General features: G+C 46.8%; 1 protein-coding gene across 4 annotated transcripts in view; it reads right to left on the bottom strand.

The window, feature by feature from the left end:
* Positions 1-23,972, bottom strand: part of DENND4A (DENN domain containing 4A) — a 244,198-nt gene that overhangs the window by 177,047 nt on the left and 43,179 nt on the right. For all 4 annotated transcript variants that reach the window (XM_040342272.1, XM_040342269.1, XM_040342270.1 and 1 more), the window contains exons 2-3: positions 21,516-21,848; positions 5,265-5,517 (exon numbers count right to left, since the gene is read on the bottom strand). In XM_040342272.1, coding sequence (XP_040198206.1) covers positions 5,265-5,517; positions 21,516-21,826 — 564 coding nt within the window. In that variant the 5' untranslated portion in view covers positions 21,827-21,848. The remainder of the gene's footprint in view (positions 1-5,264; positions 5,518-21,515; positions 21,849-23,972) is intronic.

Raw genomic sequence — 23,972 nt, 5'->3', positions numbered from 1 at the left:
GCTCCGCGGATCACGTGGTGTGCCATTTCGCATATGGTGACCCATTTGGATCACGGATCATTTACGATGCGTTACACCACTAGTACCGAGCAAAAGAATTTTGATCGATCAAAAAAAATTTACGATTTTAATCGGGGAATTCGTCTTTAATTTCCACAGCCCTAAAAATAAAGTAAAACTGAAAATGATCAGAACACCCATTAAACAAGCAGTCCCCTGCTATTTATAGCTACAGAAAGCTTTTATAGAAAAAAAAAAAAAAAAAAAAAAAAGAAGACGCCGACATTGCAGTTCTATCCAGCAGACGCAATTAGTAGGTTTTCCTGGCAGCAGCTGCACAAGTCACTGAGAAACCAGAAAATGCATAAATCTTATATAAGGTTACTGTTACTTTTCATTAACACGACATTCTCAGAGCCGGTTCACACAGGGGCGGCACGACTTCGGGGGCGACTTGGCCAGGCGACCTGAAAACGACTTCCAAGGCGATTTGCAAAATGACTTCTGTATAGAAGTCAATGCAAATCGCCCCGAGTCGCCCCCGAAGTAGTACAAGAACCTTTTTCTAAGTCGGAGCGACTCGCGTCGCTCCTATTAGAACGGTTCTATTCACTACAATGGGACGCGACTTGTCAGGCGGCTGTGTCGCCTGACGAGTCGCGCCAGTGTGAACCGGGTCTCAGTGCAGAGAAGTTCCAAGTTATGAATTGTAGAGATTTCACTTTCTAATGGGGATATTTAACCACTTAAAGACCTCAGGTGTTTTTCAGATTTGGTGTTTGCAAGACTAAAACATTTTTTTCTGCTAGAAAATTACTTAAAACCCCCAAACATTATATATTTTTTTTTTTCTAACACCCTAGAGAATAAAATGGCGGTCATTGCAATACTTTTTGTCACACCGTATTTGCGCAGCAGTCTTACAAGCGCACTTTTTTTGGAAAAAATTCACTTTTTTGAATTAAAAAATAAGACAACAATAAATTTGGCCCAATTTTTTTATATATTGTGAAAGATAATGTTACGCCGAGTAAAATGATACCCAACATGTCACGCTTTAAAATTGCGCCCGCTCGTGGCATGGCGTCAAACTTTTACCCTTAAAAATCTAGATAGGCGACGTTTAAAAAATTCTATAAGTTGCATTTTTTGAGCTACAGAGTAGCTCTAGGGCTATAATTATTGCTCTCGCTCTAACGATCGCGGCGATACCTCACTTGTGTGATTTGAACACCGTTTTCATATGCGGACGCTACTTGCGTATGCGTTCGCTTCTGCGCGCGAGCTCGTCAGGACGGGGCGCTTTAAAAATTTTTTTTTTTTGTTTTCTTATTTAATTTGATTGATTTTATTATTTTTTACACTAAAATATAAAAAAAAAAAAAATGATCACTTTTATTCCTATTACAAGGAATGTAAACATCCCTTGTAATAGAAAAAAGCATGACAGGTCCTCTTAAATATGAGATCTGGGGTCAAAAAGACCTCAGATCTCATATTTAGGCTTAAATGCAAAAAAAAAAAAAAAAGGAAAATTTGTCATTTAAAAAAATGACAGAAAAAAATTGTCTCTTTAAGAGGCTGGGCGGGACTGACGTTTTGACGTCACTTCCGCCCAGCAGAGCTATGAGGACGGGTGGGGGCCATCTTGCCCTCACTCAAGTCCTCACACACAAGGCGGCAGCATCAGATCTCCTCCGCCGCTACCGACGGCTCCGGTAAGCGGCGGAGGGCGCGGAAAAGCGGCGGGAGGGGGGGGGGCCCCTCTCCCGCCACCGATAACGGCGATCTCGCTGCGAATCCGCCGCGGAGACCGCCGTTATCGTTTACACGGCCGCCAGCTGAAAACATGGATATCTCAGTTGTGGCAGCAGCTGCTGCCGTTACTGAGATATCCATGTTTAAAAAGAGGACGTATATATACAGTGGGGGGTCCTTAAGTGGATAAAGTATATAAAGATACACCGAATGTCAGTTGTACTCTATATTCTCATCAGTGAGTGAGTGAGCTCTTGTACTACATTGAAGGGTCAGCAGTGCTCAACTATCAAAATCACAGAGATCCGTATGTAATAAAAGGTGAAGAACAGTAACAGAATCATCCTTCTGATGAAAACAGAAAGCAGACTTATGGAGAGCTGCGCCTTCCAGGAACAAAGCGGCACTAGGGGTGCAACAGATCAAAAAAAAAAAAATCACTGTTCGGATCGTTCCTTGGATCAGAGTCACGGATCGGATCATTTTTCGGATCAGCAAAAAAAAAAAACTCCCCCACTGTAATATCCACATATCTCCCCCCCCCCCCCACTGTAATATCCACATCTCCCCCCACCCCCACTGTAATATCCACATCTCCCTCCCCCACTGTAATATCCACATCTCCCCCCCACTGTAATATCCACATATCCCCCCCCCACTGTAATATCCACACCCCCCCCCCCCACTGTAATATCCACATCTCCCCCCCCCCCACTGTAGTATCCACATCCCCCCCCCCCCCCTGTAATATCCACATCCCCCCCCACTGTAATATCCACATCTCCCCTCCCCCCACTGTAATATCCACATCTCCCTCCCCCCACTGTAATATCCACATCTCCCTCCCCCCACTGTAATATCCACATCTCCCCCCCACTGTAATATCCACATATCCCCCCCCCACTGTAATATCCACATCTCCCCCCCCCCCACTGTAGTATCCACATCCCCCCCACTGTAATATCCACATCTCCCCCCCCCACTGTAATATCCACATCTCCCCCCCCCCACACTGTAATATCCACATCTCCCCTCCCCCCACTGTAATATCCACATCTCCCCCCCCCCACTGTAATATCCACATCTCCCCCCCCCCACTGTAATATCCACATCTCCCCCCCCCCCCACTGTAATATCCACATCTCCCCCCCCCCCACTGTAATATCCACATCTCCCTTCCCCCCACTGTAATATCCACATCTCCCCCCCCCCCCCACTGTAATATCCACATCCCCCCCCCACTGTAATATCCACATCTCCCCCCCCCCCACTGTAATATCCACATCCCCCCCCACTGTAATATCCACATCTCCCCCCCCCCCCCACTGTAATATCCACATCTCCCCCCCCCCCCACTGTAATATCCACATCTGCCCCACTGCAGTGGCGTCACTAGGGTTGGTGTAAAAAAATGGTGTAACCCCCCCCCCTCAGTACAGACCCCCCCTCTCAGTACAGACACCCCACAGTAGTACAGGCAGACAGTAACCCCTCAGTGCAGACCCCTCATTAGTATGACTGCCAGTCCCCCTTACAGACCTCAGACAGCGGCGTGTGTGTCCCTCGAGCTCCAAAAAGCGGAAGTTCCATTCTTGGGTGGAACTCCGCTTTAAATTCGTTATAACCAATTCGGAGATTCGGCTTTGTCCAAACTTTGTTTCTAAATGAAAGTGTCTACATATTGGGACACGGCGGCTGTGTTAAGCCGCGTGTCCCAGTAGACATCTATGGGTCTGCCGGCACGGAGATGCATCGATTACCTGTGCATCCCCCTTGCCGGCCAAAACATGGCCCAGAACGGGGCGCTCCAGTAATTTCCCTGTGTGAATGGGACCTCAACCGATTTTGTTTCAGCCACAATCCTAATCATTTGTCAACGTGAACCCTTTCATGGTTTTGGTTCAATAATATTTTAAGAAGATAAAATGCATTTACACCTCTGGATTTAGTAGGGTATAGCAGGGGTATAGTAGCACATGTGTTTAACCACTTAAGGACCGCCGAAATACATCGACAGAATGGCACAGCTGGGCACAATCACGTACCTGTAGGTCCTCTAAGTGCCCAGCCGTGGGTCGCCGGGGGCACTCTCCGATCCGAAGCTCCGTGACCGCGGGACCTGATCGCCACCGGTGTCACACGATCGGTCACAGGAGCTGAAGAATGGAGGGAGCTGTGTGTAAACACACCTTCCCCGTTCTTCACTGTGGCACTGTCACTGATCGTCTGTTCCCCGATATAGGGAAAGACGATCAGTGATGTCAGAAGTCCAGCCCCGCCCCCCTTCAGTTAGAAACACACATGAGGTCACACGTAACCCCTACAGCGCCCCCTAGTGGTTAACTCCTAAACAGCAATTGTCATTTTCACAGTAATCAGTGCATTTTCATAGCACTTTTCACTGTGAAAGTGACAATGGTCCCAAAAATGTGACAAAATTGTCCGCTGTGTCCGCCATAATGTCGCAGTCACAAAAAAAAAAAAAAAAGCTGATCGCCACCGTTAGTAGTAGAAAAAAAAAAATGCCATAAAACTATCCCCTATTTTGTAAACGCTATAAATTTTGTGCAAATCAATCAATAAACGCTTGTTGCGATTTTTTTTTTACCAAAAAAAGCTAGAAGAATACGTATCGGCCTAAACTGAGGAAAAAATTTTTTTTTTTATATCTTTTTTGGGGAATATTTATTATAGCAAAAAATATTACATTTTTTTTTAAATGTCGCTCAATTTTTGTTCATAGCGCAAAAATTAAAACCGCAGAGGTGATCAAATACCACCAAAAGAAAGCTCCAATTGTGGGGGGGGGGAAAGGACGCCAATTGTATTTGGGAGCCACGTCGCACGACCGAGCAATTGTCAGTTAAAGCGACGCAGTGCCAAATCGCAAAAAGGGGCCTGGTTCTTTACCTGCATATTGGTCCGGGTCTTAAAGTGGAGGTTCCATCAAAAAAACAATTTTGCTTTAAACTCTAGCTTACGACTAAAAAAAAAAAAAAGTTTTTTTTTTTTTTTTAACTCATCTGGAAATGCCTGTTGCTATGCGGTCCCACGAAATCTGCCTTTGAATCCACCTAGGATTCTGACATCATCTCCCTCTAATGCTCCTGGGAAATGTGTGTCATCATTTCCCAGGATGCAGTGCGCTACCCAATTATCACTCCCCATCCAAGACTTCCAGGAAGTAAGTGCTTGTAGGCTTCACAATGCCCACAAGCAAAATGACAACGGTGTAGATATAGTTTTATAAACTATCTTTTTTGAATATCTATGCGGATCGGCGGCGGATTGTAAAATGGTAAAGTGACCGGATTTATATTATAAAAACGCAGGATGAAAGGACATACATTTAAAAAATGCTAATTGTGGTTGGAACCCCGCTTTAAGTGGTTATTTATCTAACATGTTTCTGCCTAGTCCTCTCCTGTGAACAGGGAACATAACCCACTTGTCAAGATTTAAGGAGCGGTGTCCGTCCATGGACGATAAGAGAAAGGGGGTCTTACCATGCTGCTATTCAGATTCTTCTCCACCTTGCAGAAGGTATGGGGCGGGGCCTCTCCTTTGCTCGGAATGATTATGCAAATATCGGTTACAGCCAAGGAATTCTGGGTCATATTTTCGGAAGCTCTCCTGTAGGTAATGTATGCTTTTTGTGAGGAGGAGGTGCTGCTGCTTATGTTGGCAGGACGTCCAGAAGGTGTAGTTTGGATGATGTGGCAACCCTGTTTTAGCCGCTCTTTCCACTCATACAAAACCCTGAAAAAAAAAAAAAATAATAATATTTAGATAAGAAAAATGCAACGAAAAAAAAATAAATAAAAAAATCGGTAATATGCGATTTCCCTGCGATTGTCCTTCAGTCGCATCCGAGTCAGACCAAAGTAGCACAGCGACTGCTTTGAAGTCGATGTGACTTGAGGTCGCACAGATATGAACGGTACTCATTGGAAAATCATGGGGTACGACTTGTCATGCGACTTTCCAGTCACCAAGTCACAGGACAAGTTGCACAACTGTGAAAGGGGCTTTAAGGGACCTTAGATCAGGGATCCTCAAACTACGGCCCTCCAGCTGTTGCGGAACTACACATCCCATGAGGCATTGTAAAAGTCTGACATTCACAGACATGACTAGGCATGATGGGAATTGTAGTTCCTGAACAACTGGAGGGCTGTAGTTTGAAGACCCGTGCCTTAGATTGTCAGCTCCTTGAGGGCAGGGACTGATGTGAATGTAATTTATATATCTGCGTTAATTGAGGGCACTAGAGAAGTACCTGTAATAAATAAAGACTAGATAAATAAATATTAAAGGGGTTGTAAAGGAAAAAATAAAAATTCCCCTAAATATCTTCCTTTCCCTTAGTGCAGTCCTCCTTCACTTACCTCGTCCTTCCATTTTGCTTTTAAATGTCCTTATTTCTTCTGAGAAATCCTCACTTCCTGTTCTTCTGTCTGTAACTCCACACAGTAATGCAAGGCTTTCTCCCTGGTGTGGAGTGTCGTGCTCGCCCCCCTCCCTTGGACTACAGGAGAGTCAGGACGCTCTCTACGTTGCAGTTAGAGAAAGGAGCTGTGTGTGAGTGGGCGTCCTGACTCTCATGTAGTCCAAAGGGCACGACACCCCACACCAGGGAGAAATCCTCACTTCCTGTTCTTCTGTCTAACTACACACAGTAATGCGACACTTTCTCCCTGGTGTGGAGAAAGCCTCTTGAGGGGGCGAGCAGGAGTGTCAGGACACCCACAGCTCCTTTCTCCATCTGCAAAGTAGAGAGTGTCCTGACACTCCTGCTCACCCCCTCCCCCCTCAAGACGCTTTCTCCACACCAGGGAGAAAGCCTCGCATTACTGTGTGGAGTTACAGACAGAAGAACAGGAAGTGAGGATTTCTCAGAAGAAATAAGGACATTTAAAAGCAAAATGGAAGGATGAGGGAAGTGAAGGAGGACTGCACTAAGGGAAAGGAAGATATTTAGGAAAAAAATAAATTTTACAACCCCTTTAAGTTAAGTGGCTTGATTGAGAGGCGATGGTAGACGTTGATGGTAGACGCACGTTTTTTTTTATGGAATACGCACAGCGGGCACTCATGATAAGGATGCACTTGTATAACATGAAGAAGATATGTGCTAAATGAAGAGGACAAATGTATTGAGAGATAAAAAGGACATTCGTTTATTTAAGCTCCATTCACACCTAGGCGTTTTGTATTGTGAATGGAATCGGCGCAATTCTGCCCGCAATTCCACAATCGCAGCAAAGCACGGGACACACTGGCAATGCCAATGATTTCTCAATGTTACCCCAAAACATTTCTCACGTCAAATTGCAAAAAAACAGTACAGAAAAAAAAAAATAAAAAAATATCGCTGTACATATGCCGCCCCTAAAATAAGTCCTGCAATTTTGCTTACGATTGTGGAATCGCAGTGATTCCGCCCGCGATTTCAATCGCCTAGGTGTGAATGGAGCCTAAAAAATTGTCGCTTGCTCACATTTTAAATTGTGTCAATTCTAGGCACATTTGTTCAAAAGAAAAAATTGTATGCATTTGTATACATTTTCGAGTTTTAGTTAGGGCCGGTTCACACCATAAAAACGCAATCCAGATCCGTTCCGCATGCGCGGCTTTTAACGCATTTTTGATGCGTTCCGGATGCATTCCAGGTGCTTTTTTTCCTTCTTTCCTGTTTCTCCCCCCCCCCTCCCCCACTATACTAGGGTTCAAATAAATTGTACGCACATTTTTTTTTATTTTTTTACATTTTTGATTTTCATTTAGGGCTGGTTAATACCAGATCCATTCCGAATGCGTTTCTGCATGCGCAGGTTTTAACGCTTTTTTAACCACTTAAGCCCCGGACCATTATGCAGGTTAAAGACCTTGCCCCTTTTTGCGATTCGGCACTGCGTCGCTTTAACCGACAATTGCGCGGTCGTGCGACGTGGCTCCCAAACAAAATTGGGGTCCTTTTTTCCCCCACAAATAGAGCTTTCTTTTGGTGGTATTTGATCATCTCTGCGGTTTTTATTTGTTGAGCTATAAATAAAAATAGAGTGACACTTTAAAAAAAAAAAAAAATTATATATATATATATATATATATATATAAAATTTTTTTTTTTTTTACTTTTTTTGCTATTAAAAATATCCCCAAAAAAATATATAAATTTGTTTAGGCCGATACGTATTCTTCTACATATTTTTGCTAAAAAAAAAAAAAAATCGCAATAAGCGTTTATCGATTGAGCAAATGTTATAGCGTTTACAAAATAGGGGATAGTTTTATCGCATTTTTATTAATTTTTTTTTTTTTTTTTACTAGTAATGGCGGCGATCAGCGATATATTTTCGTGAGTGCGACATTATGGCGGACACACTTTTGACACATTTTTGGGACCATTGTCATTTTCACAGCGAAAAGTGGTATAAAAATGCACTGATAACTGTAAAAATGACACTGGCCGTGAAGGGGTTAACCACTAGGGGGCGCTGTAGGGGTTAAGTGTGTCCTGTCCTGCGTTTCTTACTGTAGGGGGGCGGGGCTGGACGTGTGACGTCACTGATCGTCGTTCCCTATGACAGGGAACAGACGATCAGTGACAAGCCACAGAGAAGAACGGGGAACGGGGTTTGTTTACACTCATCTCCCGTCCTTCAGCTCCTGTGACCCGATCGTGGGACACTGGCAGAGATCGGGTCCTTTTAGCGCGGTCGCGGAACGGGTCGCGGCGACCCACGGATGGGCACTTAAGCCACGTACCTGTACGTGATTGTGCCCAGCCGTGCCCTTCTGCCAACGTATATCGGCGTTAGGCGGTCCTTAAGTGGTTAATGCATTTGCGGATGCACTGCAGGTGCTCTTTTTTTTTTATTCCCTGTCCCCCCCCCCCGCCACTATACTAGGGTCCAGTGCGTTTTTGAGAGAGTGGGTAACCGCTCAAAGAGAACCAGGTAATCTGATTCCTGTGGTCCGAGCCAAGGGTGCAGGCAGTGCAATCAAAATGCAGGTTAGGATGAAGGAAAAAAGCTGGGACAGCCGCACTCCAAAAAAACTCCTCCTTTAATTAAAAATCACAAAATACATGCCACAGCAAAAAACAGCACAACAAAAGAAAAGCTGACGTTTCGCACTATGCCTTAGTGCTTCTTCATAGCTCATGAAGAAGCACTAAGGCATAGTGCGAAACGTCAGCTTTTTTCCTTCATCCTAACCTCCAGTGCGTTTTTGATGAGGTTTTGATGTATTCCAGTGCATCTTTGATGCATTTTAAAGTGGAGTTCCACCCATAAATATAACATTACATCAGTAGTTTTAAAAAAATGTCATTACGGTAGTCCTTTACGAAAAAAATAGGATTTTTTGTACTCACCGTAAAATCCTTTTCTCTGAAGTCCATGGACGGACACAGCTCCTTAAATCTTGACAAGTGGGTTATGTTCCCTGTTTACAGGAGAGGACTAGGCAGAAACATGTTAAATAGTTAAATACATGTTACATTAACAGAGTTGAACAGCCCCGCCCAGGGGGCGGTCCCTCCAGACATAACCCTCCTCACTGCAGCTTGCAGCCTCAGTTCGTAACAAGCAGTACAAACCTAAAAAGGAGGGGTGGGAGCTGTGTCCGTCCATGGACTTCAGAGAAAAGGATTTTACGGTGAGTACAAAAAATCCTATTTTCTCTTATCGTCCATGGACGGACACAGCTCCTTAAATCTTGACAAGTGGGACGTCCCCAAGCAGTGTCAAAAAACGAGGGGTGGGAAATATATCAGTAAAAACAATTTTAACTTCACCCCAAAACAAGCAGAGCTCCTCAACGGAGGAGGTGCAACTTTAAACAGCCGCCGGCAAAAACTAGCGGCTGAAAAAAACATCATAAGATGCACTCACAGCAACCATGTAAATTCTGGAAAAAGCGTGAACGGACGAGCAAATCGCCGCCTCGCACACCTGTGAGACCGACGCATGATGTCGAAAAAAAAAAAAAAAAAAAAAAAACCCAGGAAGCACCAATTGCCCTGGTCGAAAGTGCCGTGACCGGAAAGGGGGGCCCGCCCTTAGGAGCATAGGCCTGTATGACGGCCTGCCCGATCCACCGAGAAATGGTGGTCGACGAGACCGCCAGGCCCTTTTGTGGACCAGACACCGACACAAAAGAGAGTCAGAAGCTCCGAAATGGAGCCGTAGTAGGCTGGTATACCCGCAAAGCGCGTACCACGCCTAAAGTATGAAAGGCCGAAACCTCCTTCGGAAGAAGGGAAGGTCGCGGGCGCACCATCACCTAATCCTTATGGGGGATCAAGCATGGCGGCTTGCAAGACAAGACCGCCAACTCAGAAACCCCTCTAACAGAGGTAAAGGCCACTAAAGGGGCCACCTTCTGAGATAGTGTCAAGAGAAAATCTCTCTGATGTTTCCAAAAGGAAGGTTCCTGAAGAACCGAGAGCACCAGAGTCAAAACTCATGGGGGAAGAGATGGGCCAAGAGGGGAAAGTATATGACAAACCCCTTGCACACAAAAAAAGGGGACCCACCAGGGAACGGGCCGCAAAAAGGCCACTAAAAGAACACAGCCAAGGCTGAAATCTGCCCCCAAACGGTGCTTTAAGCAATTTTTAGATCCAATCCAAGCTTTAAAAACAGCAGGACCCTGGACATTGAAAGTACGCCCGTGGACGTCACTCCATCCCTTCGCACCAAGAGAGGTGCGACGGTAGATCCTCCGGAAGAAGACTACGGTGCCCTGTTGAGATGACCGAGTCAGACAGACCCTGGTCACCTAAAGTCTGGCTTCCAATAACCATGTTAAGCAAGTCAGTGACTGTACAACAGGAGGAAGTATGGGACCTTGAGACAGGAACCTCCTGCCCTGGCAATCACCAGGGTGCCTCCGCTACCAGGCGCCCGATATCAGCGTACCAAGGATGCCAAGGTCAATCTGGAGCGATTAGAATCATCGGGATCTCCTCAGCATCCACTCTGTGGAGCGGCCGAGGAAGCAACTACCATGGAGGAATGGCAAAAAAATCACCGATACAGACAACACAGGGCCTCCAGCGCGACTGACGCGTCTGTACAAGATCACTAGACCTGGCCACTAACTTTGACACCCTTGCGGCGGAGACAAGCTGCCAGGAGATCCATGCCATGTGAGGCTCACCTCCTGCAAGGGAGCCGAAACACCCCAAGCACAAAGACCAGTCGCCCTGGCCCAGCATCTGGCGACTCCAGTAGTCTGCCTGCCGGCATACCTGATGGTAGACTGAAGCCACGGCCGTGGCGTTGTCCGGCTGAAACCAGATTGGTCGACCACAAGGAGAAGCATAGCCTGATCGCCTAAAATAGTAGGACAATGAACAGTAGACAGCACCTGGTATTCCCAGGCGGTCTTCCACCAGGCACTAGCCAGGCCCGACCCTGGGTAGCTACCGAGACCAGACACATTCAAGGAGGTGTGGTCATAGGTCCACGCAAGTCCAGCGACTCAGGGCCGACTGGACCCCCCAGTTTTGTGAACCTCCAGGTTCACAACCCGTGAGCTGGCATTCGTCGTAAACACCGACCACTGGAAGGAAGGGACAACTTCCCGGACCGAAGAGTCGGGAATCTCTGTCACCAACTCAGAGAGACTCTGACTAGGTGGCGCACAGGAATCTAATGATTTCAGAGACAAGAGATTTTTACCACCTGGACAGTAGTTCCACTGGAAAACCAGGGTGTGGAACTGGGCATACAGTACCACCTTGAAGGAGGCTACCCACAGACCCTGAACCAGCAGGCGCCCGGAGAGAAGACCGATTGCGTGATGCCAATACCTTCTCCGCAGACTGAAGAGTCTGCAATTTCTCCAGGGGAAGAAGGACCTTTGCCACTGAGGAGTCTGGATCAACACTAGATACTCCAACGCTGAGTCGGAACCTAGCATGCCCATAATTTGAACCCTGGGTCGCATACATGTAGGGCAGGCTTGCTGCCACTGAGCTACACTTTCTGGCCTAAACGTTTAACATCCACCCGAATCTTCGGAGGGTCTGAATGGGAATAACCCATCCACTAGGTCGGAGACAGAAGCTGCTCTCAGAAGAAAGTCGTCAAAGTAGCCAATGAGGCAAAGCCTCGCTGTCCCAACAAAATTCAAATAAGTGCGAGCTCCTAGCTGAAAACCCATGGTGCTGACGCCAGATCAAAAGGGAGGGCCACAGGCTGACAGAGACCCTTCTCTCATCACGAAGCACAGAAAAAAACACTGTGACATGTGCAAAACGGGACATGCATGTATGCGTCCCTGATGTCCGAGGACGTCAGGACATCCCCCGGATGAAGCGCAGCTACCACCGAACAAATGGATTCCATGCGGAACTACCCGACGTTCACAAAGGTATTTAGGGCCTGAGGCCCATAGAAAACCCCAAAACTCTCGTCCTGCAGGAAAGGTAAAATTACCTTGCAGCTTAGCAAAACCCACACTGCCCAAGGCAGACCGACGTGCCGGGAGGGGAAGACACAAGGACAGAACTTTGTTCTGTGGATAGGAGGAAACCCTATCTAGTACTCCAAAGAGACCACCTCGCAGACCCACTAGTCGGAGAGCAGGGAGGTTTCACTGAATTGTGAACCTGCAAGCCGCCCCTCCCACCTAGAGACAGGGAGGGAAGGCTATATACATTGGCAGGATTTGGGTGCCGGCGTGATCGGCTTATGCACCCAGGGACAGATTAGTCCCCCAGCTGGGCCTTTGACGGCCTGGGAGGGTTGCCCCTAAATAATACACACACATAGTGTGTATGTATATTATGTAGGTGTATGCACACATGTCTTTGGAGGAAACCGGAGTACCCGGAGGAAACCCACACAGACACAGGGAGCGACAATGCAAGCTCCAGGCAGATTGGCGTCAGTGTGCAGATTCGAACCAATGACTCTTTTGCTGCCAAGTAATGGAGTTAAGCACTACACCACCGTGTGCATAAAACCATTCTGAAACAGACGCCCTGGATAACAAGGGCGCAGCATTCAATGAAGCATCACAGACCTATATGAGGCCCTGGACCAGCTGGTCCGCTAGGCTAATAACCTCAGGAGAGAGTCGGTGCTCCTCCACTGTCTGGTGCAAAATGCTCACTCTGCGAGTTGTATACAGCACTAGGGGTCAGGACTACTCCAAGATGGCCGCCGAGCGTTCAGAACGCGGCCACAGGAAAAAGGCCAGCACAATGTAAGCTGCGCCATAGCGTGGTTACGACAAAATGGGCGCCAATGGGAGTTTTCAATGTAATTGAAAAATCTCCCAAAAAATAGCGCCAGCGACCACTGAGACCCCAGTGTAGTGGCCACAATAGGCCGCAAGCCAGACCCCAGCATGGTAAACATGGAACGGGTCAGTACTTCGGATCTTCTATCAGTCAGATCCATACAAGTAGGGGTTCCCGCCCGGCGGTGAGGGACTACAAAAGCCCTCAGTGGCTTTTCTCATTCCGCATCTCAGAAATTATCAAAGAAGGGCACAGAAGGAAAAAACCTACACAGCGGTCTGATTTGTGTGATCCAAAAAAGACCGAGCCCTCAGCGGAAACCCAGCTGCACTATGCAGCTTAGGAGAGTCCCTTGCAGCAGTAAAAAGCGCACCCATAAATGCCTTATTCTGCCTTTTATTCTGCCTTTTTTTTTTTTTTTTTTTTTTTTTAACTAGGTACCTAGTCCATGGCTCCATAACAGAGCATTCCCCAGGGGATAACGGGGGAAGGGGGCACTCTTTTACCGCCCGCCCGCAGTCCACCCCCACCCTGGCACAAACTGTGTCCAGGACTACAATAAAAACTCTGTGGGAATCACAGGTGCTAACACCTGCTGCCACCACCAGCATGTGGGGAAGGACCCAGATACTGACTCCAATATTTACATATAGTGTGTATTATAATATGCACACCTGTCCATACAAATAGACAAAAGCTCCTAGAGCCCTATTCAGGGCCTCTCACCCACTTGCTGCGCTGACCAGGGGTAACCAGGGGACTCCCTCAGGAGGAGACTGCACAGCGCTGCCTGTGAGGAAAAGAACCGTGAGGTAACTTTTGCAGGGACCTGTGTTTAAACAGGAAAAGCCTCATAGGGCTGTTTTATTTAAGGACAAGTCACAGATACAGCATAAAAAGCAAAACCATTACAGGTGTCACCAATCAGTCAGCGTCTGCTGAAGTATAATCATAAACATCTGTGCTCATCACAGGGCTTTTTACCTCACAGGAAAGCCCAATACAAAAAAGAAAAAACACAGGCCAGATAACACAGTCCCCTCAGGAAGGCCCCCTCCCCCCTGACAGCGGCAATGTTAGCAATGCAGCAAGGGAAAGGAGCAGGGAAGTAAGGGGAAGGGACCCCCGAACCCCAGGAATGCCCAGCCGTACCAACCCACCGAAGCAGGAGGGACTGTACTTACCCGTCCAAGCGAGGACTCGCTGACGCATTCCTGACAGAACTACAACCGAAATGGAGGTAGCTGTCGGCCCGGTCCACTGTGATTGAGGCAACACCACAGCTCAGTCATATGTGGACCTCGGAGCAAAGCTCACCGGCCACCTCAGGAGTCATGAGGTATGGCGTGGCAGACCAAGCCTCTTTGCAAAGGTGTGCCCACGCTTGCTGGTCGGACTGAGTAGACTACAAGGATCTATAATATCCAGCCTGTCTCTCAGCCAACAGTTGAAAGAAGATTCTTCAAGAAAAAATAAAGTAAAATAAAATAAAATTTCTCCTCAGGGCGCTGGGCCCAAAGGGAGCCATACGTCCTTCTCCTTTGCTAGGCAGAACGAAACTGAGGCTGCAAGCTGCAGTGAGGAGGGTTATGTCTGGAGGGACCGCCCCCTGGGCGGGGCTGTTCAACTCTGTTAATGTAACATGTATTTAACTATTTAACATGTTTCTGCCTAGTCCTCTCCTGTAAACAGGGAACATAACCCACTTGTCAAGATTTAAGGAGCTGTGTCCGTCCATGGACGATAAGAGAAATATTTTTTTTTTAGATGCCTTCAAAGTGTTGTTGCTAGGCAGAATAGTTAATCTTCCCACTTCCTGCACCTAGGTGCTTAATGCACTGCACAGACTCCTGGGAATGTAGTGGGTGTAACTTACCAGGAGTCTGTGCACTCCCCAGTCCCAAAGAATCATGTGACTTGGACAGCACAGGTGCTGAAACCTGATCTGACACTGCTTGTGCAGCACTGAGCATGTGCGAGATCTGCAAGGCTGAAATCCAGGAAGTCATACAGTCTGGCTTCATGATGCCCACACTTAAGATGGCCCCAGTCAATTTCTATTTTATAAAGTGTCTAAATGCCGTAACAAAACGGACCTTAGTTTACAGACTAACTTTACTAGAATACATTAAGCTTGTGTATTAAAGGGGTATTTATATTTAAAAAGTGAAATTGTGGCCGGAACTCCGCTTTAACGAGTTCCAATACAGTCCAGTAGAGAAAAAAAATGCAGCATGCTCTACTTGTTTTTTTCTGGAACTGAAAAGCAGTGATGTGAACTATGCCACTGGGAACCATACAACCTACTTTCCACGCTTTTTTCATGCAGAACAAAAAAACGCACTGGACTGCATGTGGTGCCCTTACTATAAGTTCACTTCATTGAACGACTTATTTTTATTGTTGTGCTGCACTTTGGATGCGATAGACAAATTCATGCTTACATACACGTGCCCTACCTGTGCGATTCAATTTGGGTGCTTATCCACTTCCATACCGGGCACTTACGCACCTTCTTGCCCAAGTCAATTTTCAGCTTTCAGCGCTGTTGCAATTTGAATGACAATTGCGCGGTCGTGCTACACTGTACCCAAAATTTTATTTTTATCATTTTGTTCCCACAAATAGAGCTTTCTTTGGTGGTATTTGATCACCTCTGCAATTTTTTATTTTTTGCGCAACAACTAAAAAAAAGACTGAAATTTTTGAAAAAAATTAAGTTTTTATTTTTTTCTGTAATTTTTTTTTGTAAATAAGTAAGGTTTCTTCTTCAATCATGGGCACTGATATGGCGGCACTGATGGGCACCGATGAGGTGGCTCTGATGGGCACCGATAGGTGGCGCTGGTATGCTGCACTGATGGGCACTCATGGGTGGCACAGATGGGTGGGCACTGGGCATAGATGGGCACTAAGGTGGCACTGATGGCATTGCTGGGCATCATTTCAGCCAGTGCCCATGTTGCCAGTCAGTGCCCATTTGTGGGCACTGATTGGCATCGATTGTGTCAATTTTTTTGTTTGTTTATTGGTGTTTTTTTTTTTGTTTTTTGTTCTATTGAGCACCGGGGGGCGCTCCCTGGTAGTCCAGTGTTGGCATCTAAGGGGGGGCTGCGCTGATAAACAATCAGCGCGAACCCCCCCCGTCAGGAGAGCCGCCGATCGGCTCTCCTCTACTCGCGTCCGTCAGACGCGAGTGAGGAAGAGCCGATCAATGGCTCTTCCTGTTCACATCGTGATCAGCCGTGGTTGGACACGGCTGATCACGTGGTAAAGAGCCTCCGCCGGAGGCTCTTTACCGAGATCGGAGATGCAGGGTGTAAGACTGACACCCCGCATCACCGATCGCCGCGCGCCTGCATGAAATCCTGCAGGATGTCAATAGACAGCCAGTCAGGATTTCACAATCACTTCCCGGACGTCAATTGACTATTGACCGGGCGGGAAGTGGTTATAGGAGCAACTGGGATCCTGTTATTTAAAAAAAAAAAAATCCCCCCCCCCCCCTACTTTGTTGCTATCACAAGGAGGCCAAGAGCCGGTTCACACACAGGCGGCACGACTTTGGGGGCGACTCGGCAAAGCAATCATAAGACGACTTGAGAGGCAACTTGCAAAACGACTTCTGTATTGAAGTCAATGCGAGTCGCCCCCAAAGTCGTGCAAGAGCCTTTTTCTAAGTCGGAGTGACTTGCGTCGCTCCTATTAGAACGGTTCCATTGAAGAGAGCGGAGCGCGACTTGTCAGGCGGCTGCGTCGCCCCTGTGTGAACCGGCTCTAACAAGCCCAGGCAGGTGACAGGACCTCTTTTTGAAGGCGCTAGGAGTCTATCAGACCCCCGATGTCTCCTCTGCCCCTTTGGAAACAGTTGACTATATTCTCAGCTACCAACACACATCAAAAGACAAAGACACCGGCAGTGCCGGCCCAAGACATTGTGCTGCCTGGGACCAAGAATGAAATGCTGCTCCCCCCCCCCAGAAAAAAAATCACGCCAACCAAAAGGCCCCCACATTCATTATTTTATATCATGATAACTAAAGGGGACCCGTCATGGCTCTATACATGTATAAAGGAGTATAAAGAGGACCTGTCATTGCTCTATACATGTATATAGGAGTATAAAGAGGACCTGTCATGGCTCTATACATGTATATAGAGGACCTGTCATTACTCTTTACATGTAAAGGAATATCAAGAGGACCTGTCATGGCTCTATAAATGTATATAGGAGTATAAAGAGGGCCTGTCATGGCTCTATACGTGTATAAAGGAGTATAAAGAGGACCTGTCATTGCTCTATACATGTATATAGGAGTATAAAGAGGACCTGTCATGGCTCTATACATGTATATAGAGGACCTGTCATGGCTCTTTACGTGTATCAAGGAGTATAAAGAGGACCTGTCATGGCTCTATACATGTATATAGAGGACCTATCATTACTCTTTACATGTAAAGGAATATCAAGAGGACCTGTCATGGCTCTATAAATGTATATAGGAGTATAAAGAGGACCTGTCGTGGCTCTATAAATGTATATAGGAGTATAAAGAGGACCTGTCGTGGCTCTATAGATGTATAAAGAGGACCTGTCATGGCTCTATACATGTATAAAGGAGTATAAAGAGGACCTGCCATGGCTCTATACATGTATAAAGGAGTATAAAGAGGGCCTGGGAATTGCCGGCGGCCACAATGTCTTTTGCGCAAACTAATCAATGTATGCCAATTGTAATTTTTTTTGGTACCAAAAATATGTAGAAGAATACATATTGGCCTAAACTGAAGAAAATAGTTTATTTTTCTAAATTTTGGGGATATTTATTATAGCAAAAAGTTAAAATATATATATATTTATAGCACAAAAAATAAAAAACGCAGAGGTGATCAAACATCACCAAAAGAAAGCTCTATTTGTGGGATAAAAGGACATCAATTTTATTTGGGTAGCGGAGCTGGCGGAACGGGCTGGCGGGCATCAGTATGCTGCCCCCCTAAAAGTGCTGCCTGGTACCCATGGTACCACCCGGTCCCATCATAGGGCCGGCCCTGGACACCGGAGTGTAGAAACAGGCGATGTACGGCTCAGAGCGCACATGTACATGAAAGGCAGATTGGGCTCAGCCCTGGCATGGGAATCACACAGAGTAAAAACACGGCATGAGCCGATAATTCTTCAGCACTACAGGGCCAAGCGTGTGAAAAAAAATCCGATCTTCCCATGGAAAACATTTTACGCTTCTAGAACAAGTTGAAGCAGGAAGAGCGATATTGTGCTGAAAGGATAAACCGGTAACTGCGACGCCATAAGGACACGTTCAGCCACCCAGGTTGTTTCTCATTTTTAATGATCGCAACTTTAACCAACTGCTGACCACCGAACACATATATACACTAGAATTGTCAAAAGTATTGGGACACCCGCCTTTACACTAGGGCTGCAACTAACGATTATTTTCATAATCAATTAGTTGGCCAATTATTCTTAAGATTAATCGAATAATCGGTTAATGACCTTAACCACTTGAAACCCGCGCTATTGACAAAAGACGTCAACAGTGCGGCTCTCAAGTGGCAAGTGGACGTCTTTTTAAAAGCATTACCCGCGCGCGCCACTGGGTGGAGCGCAGCGGGTAAACACTGTCCCGGCGCATCGCTGAAGAGCCGATGCGTGTACCTGGCGGCCGCGATGTCCGCCGGGTACACGCGATCGGCGGTGACACAGCAGGTGACAGCAGGGACGTGGAGCTCTGTGTGTAATGATGGTGTGTAAACACAGAGCTCCACGTGCTGTCAGAGGAGAGGAGACCGATCTGTGTCCCTTGTACATAGGGACACAGCATCGGTCACCTCCCCCAGTCACCCCCTCCCCCCACACAGTTAGAACACACCCAGGGAATACATTTAACCCCTTCCTCACCCCCTAGTGTTAACCCCTTGCCTGACAGTCACATTTATACAGTAATTAGTGCATTTGTATAGCACTGATCGCTGTATAAATGTGAATGGTCCCAAAATTTGTGTCAAAAGTGTCCGATATGTCTGCCACAATATCGCAGTCCCAATAAAAATCGCAGATCGCCGCCATTACTAGTATAAAAAAAAAAAAATCATAATTCTGTCCCCTATTTTGTAGGCGCTATAACGTTTGCGCAAACCAGTTGCTTGTTGCGATTTTTTTTTTTTTTTTTTTACAAAAATACGTCGAAAAATACGTATCGGCCTTAACTGGGAAAAAAAATATTTAAAAAAAAAAAAATGGGATATTTATTATAGCAACAAGTAAAAAATATATATATTTTTTTTAAATTGTTGCTCTTTTTTGGTTTATAGCGCAAAAAATAAAAACCGCAGAGGTGATCAAATACCACCAAAATAAAGCTCTATTTGTGGAGAAAAAAGGACGTCAATTTTGCGCAAATGTCAGTTAAAGCGACGCAGTGCCGGAAGCTGAAATTTCGCCTGGGCACGAAGGGGGGTTTATGTGCCCAGTAAGCAAGTGGTTAAAAAACACAAAAAAAAAAAACGAAAGGTGGTTTTGTGGCGATTTACATTTTTACATATTTTTTGGCCAAATTGTTGTTTGGCAGATTAAAAAATACAAATTGCCGGTAAAAGGCATTACATGGGTTTTCTGCAGCTTCTCCATTGAAGTATATAAGCCTAGGATGGGAAATGCAGCAGCCACTGGAAGTGGAAAAGAGGGTCAACAATGCCCATCTACAGCCTCACTGTGCCCATCTCCCTGCCTCATGTACCTAATCTCCAGAACACCGGTGCTGTCACATGCAGTCTAGTCAACGAAGCCCCGCCTCCTCCTCGTCCGTGACGGAACACTGATTTCGTTTCCCAGCAGTGAGTCAGTGTTCCCCCTATTACGGACGAGGAGGCGGGGCTTTGTTACACTGGACAGCTGCCGACTAAACTACATGTCAAAGCGCCGGGAGATCATAAGGCTGCAGATGGACACAGTGAGGCAGGAAGACTCTAGTATAAGCCAAGGGGGGCATTTTCAGCACACAAAAACAAAAAAAAATAAAAATAAAAAAAAATGTGCTGAAAAACTCGGCTTATACTCGAGTATATACAATAAAATAAAATAGCCCTAGTCAGCACATTAACCTCTTCCCGCCCAAGACGACTACAGCGTGGGCCTAAAATGCCAGGAAGGCATCCATGTACGTCCTCCCGTGCATGTGCAACCTGCGCGCCCCCCTTCGTCTGTCCATTCATAGAGCGCAGCGCGACTCGCCCATGCGCAGTGAGCGCCCGGCCGTGAAGCCGAAAGCGGTCACGGCCGGGTGCCCACAATGTGAATGGAGGCGCGGGCGGAGAGGGGGGGGGGAGGAGCGGAGCTCCGGCCGGCCGCATCGCTGGACAGTGGAGCAGGTAAGTGTCTGTTTATTAACTGCTTGCCGACCAGCTGCCGACCAGTTATGAATGAATGAAGGAATGAAGGAATGAAGGACTTGTATAGCGCAACTCATGCGAACTGAATCGCCTCTGGGCGCTTTTTCCAGCCAGAGTCTGCTTGGCTGGTGCGGTCATTTTACCCCGTAGGATCATGACACGCTTGGGACACACAGGCGGCGGCAGGTCGGCTCTGCTGGACGAGATCACATAGGTATACGTCATCTCGCCGTTCAGCCAATAGGGGCGCGCCGGGCACCCGCGATCGCTCGTTACAGAGCGAGAACCTGGGAGCTGTGTGTGTAAACAGCTCCCGGTCCTGTCAGGGGCAGAAATGCTGATCTTCTGTTCATACAATGTATGAACAGCGATCTGTCATTTGCCCAAATCAGTCCCCCCCCCCCCTTCAGTTAGAACACAATGAGGGAACATACTTAACCCCTTCCTCGCCAGTGGCATTTTTATAGTAATCAATGAATTTTTATAAAAAAAAAAGGGGCCCGGTCATTGACCAGCAATATGGTCCGGGGCTGAAGTGGTTAAAAAAGTCAGCAGCTACACTTTTTGTAGCTGCTGACTTTTAATAAACATAAAAAGGCTGGAACTCCGCTTTAAGCAGTGCCCACCAGTGCCACCTATCAGTGTCACCTGCCAGAGCATATCAGTGCTGTCTATCAGTGCAGCTTCATCAATGCCCACCAGTCCCCCCCATTAGTGCCCCCTCATCAGTGCACATCAATGAAGGAGAAAAATTACCTGTTTGCCAATTTTTTTTTTAACAACCATGAAAACTGTATCCCCGAACCCCCCACCCACCCCTACGTTTTTCTTTTTTCTGTCTTTTTTTGTTTAGCAAAAAAATAAATAAAACCCCCTCGTAGTGAATAAATACCACCAAAAGAAAGCTCTATGTGTGGAACAAAAATGATACAAATTTCGTTTTTGTACAGTGGTGCATGACGGCGCAATTGTCATTCACAGTGTCAAAGCGCTGAAAGCTGAAAATCGGCCTGGGCAGGAAGGGGGTTTAAGTGCCCGGTAAGCAAGTTCTTGGTGGGGGAACAAACATAAGAATGGATCTTACCCCAAATCTGTTAAGGGAGGCTTGTCTCTTCCTCTCCTATAACACAAATATATCTGAGGTCCTCGGATACTGCCATTGTTGAGGTCGGCGGAGAGTCCGGTTGGGGTGGTGTCCATACACACAAATCCCTGAGGCACCTCCTCCCCCAGGGATCTGATGATCACTGTAACATCTGTGATTGGTTCCTTTGGTTTAGCTATCTTATGACAGGCGTCATTAAAGTGGATCTCCTCTTCAAGTGGTATTGATGAATCGGTTAGTCCGGCAACGACGAAGTAATCAGCCACTCGGGGTCCTTTGTCTTCCATCATCTTCCGCGGTTGGACAGGAGAGCTGAAAAGACACCAAAGAGAAAAAATCGTCACATTCACAGAGAAGATCATTTCCTCGTGTCGTCATTGTAAAGTCGAGAATCAAATATTACTCCATAAAAGGAAGTGACCGTGCAACAATCTCACTGCTAAAAGACTATTAGCTGGATTCAGAAAGCTTTACGCCGGCGTATCAGTAGATACGCCGACGTAACTCTGAATCTACGCCATCCTAAATTTAAGCGTATTCTGGAAACCAGATACGCTTAAATTAGGCCAGTGTTTCTCAATTCCAGTCCTCAGGCCCCCCCAACAGGTCAGGTTTTCAGGATTTCCCTCAGATGAAAAGGCTGTGGTGATTACTAAGGCAGTGAAACTGATCAAATCACCTGTGCAAAATAATGGAAATCCTGAAAACCTGACCTGTTGGGGGGGCCTGAGGACTGGAATTGAGAAACACTGAATTAGGCTAAAAGATACGAGCGGCGCAAGTCTCCTACGCCGTCGTATCTTCGGGTGCAATTTTTCCGCTGGCCGCTAGGTGGCGCTTCCGTTGAGTTCGGCGTAGAATATGTAAATGACTAGATACGCCGATTCACGAACGTACGTGCGCCCGGCGCATTTTTGTTTACGTAAGGCTTTTTCCGGCGTAAAGTTAGTCGAACAAATAGCTGGCCTAGTCAATGTTAAGTATGGCCGTCGTTCCCGCGTCGAAATTTGTACATTTTTTGCGTAAGTCGTCCGTGAATGGGGCTGGACGTAATTTACGTTCACGTCGAAACCAATACGTCCTTGCGGCGTACTTTGGAGCAATGCACACTGGGATATGTACACGGACGGTGCATGCGCCGTTCGTAAAAAAATTCAATCACGTCGGGTCACCACCCATTTACATAAAACACGCCCCCTCATTTGAATTAGGCGCGCTTACGCCGGCCCCATTTACGATACACCGCTGTAACTTAGGAGGCAAGTGTTTTGTGAATACAGCACTTTCCTCTCTGACTTGCGGCGGCGTAGCACAAATACGATATACAAATATTTTTTTTTCATACACTTGGACCTGGTTCACACCATTGTAGAGCGGCACGATTCGGGTCAAAAATGAGAATCACGATTATTTTGCTTAGAATAAAGATCGCGATTCTCGCGGCGTAAAATCTTTCACATTATCCCAAAAAAAATTGGGCTAACTTTAGGGCTCTTGCACACGGGGCGAATCAGTGATGATCCGCCCCCTGAACCTCCGCTTGCTGAGCCAGCGGATGACAGGGCGGTCCCCGCACAGTGTGCAGGGACCGCCCTGTCTTGTCTCCACCCTCCCCTATGGGATCCGCAGACGGATGGAAAAAATAAGGTTTTCCTCCGTCTGCAGAATCGAAGGATTACGCAGCTGGGTGAGATCGGGTGTCGGCGGATGTTTATCCGCCGACACCCGCAATCTCATAGGGACCAATGTATGTCCCTTTTTCATCTGTACACGGATGGGTGAAAAAGCGGACATACGGTCCGCCCGTGTGAAAGGGCCCTTACTGTTTTTTTTAATTCATCAACCGCTTGCCGACTGCCTTACGCACATTTACGTTGTCAGAATAGCACGGGCAGGCAAAGACACGTATATATACGTTTCTTTGAACCTGCCCCCTAGCGAGCATGCGCCCGCCGCGGTCTCCGTCACCGTGCCCGTGGACTCGATGTCCGCCAGTGTCCCGCGATTAGGTCACGGGAACGGCAGAACGCCTTTGTAAACAAGACATCTCCCTAATCTGCCTAGTGACACAGCACTGATCGACTGCTCCCTCTCAACGGGAGCAGCGATCACTGTCGTGTCACAGTAAGCCACGCCCCCGAACAGTTCGAATCGCTCCCTAGGACACACTTAACCTCTTATTCGCCACCTAATGGTTAACCCCTTCCCTGCCAGTGTCACTTAAACAGTAATCAGTGCATTTTTATAGCACTGATCGCTGTATAAATAAATGAATGGTCCCAAAATAGAGTGAAAAGTGTCCGACGTGTCCGCCATAATGTCGCAGTCACGATAAAAATTGCAGATCGCCGCCATAACAAGTAAAAAAAAAAAAAAAAAAGTATAATTAAAAATCACTATCCCCCATTTTGTAGATGCTATAAAACTTTTGCGCAG

The sequence above is a fragment of the Rana temporaria genome, chromosome 3 (genome assembly GCF_905171775.1).
Source record: "Rana temporaria chromosome 3, aRanTem1.1, whole genome shotgun sequence".
NCBI classification, from domain to species: domain Eukaryota; kingdom Metazoa; phylum Chordata; class Amphibia; order Anura; family Ranidae; genus Rana; species Rana temporaria.
The sequence above is the reverse complement of the archived record's forward strand: the minus strand, read 5'-3'. Positions and strand labels throughout refer to the sequence as shown.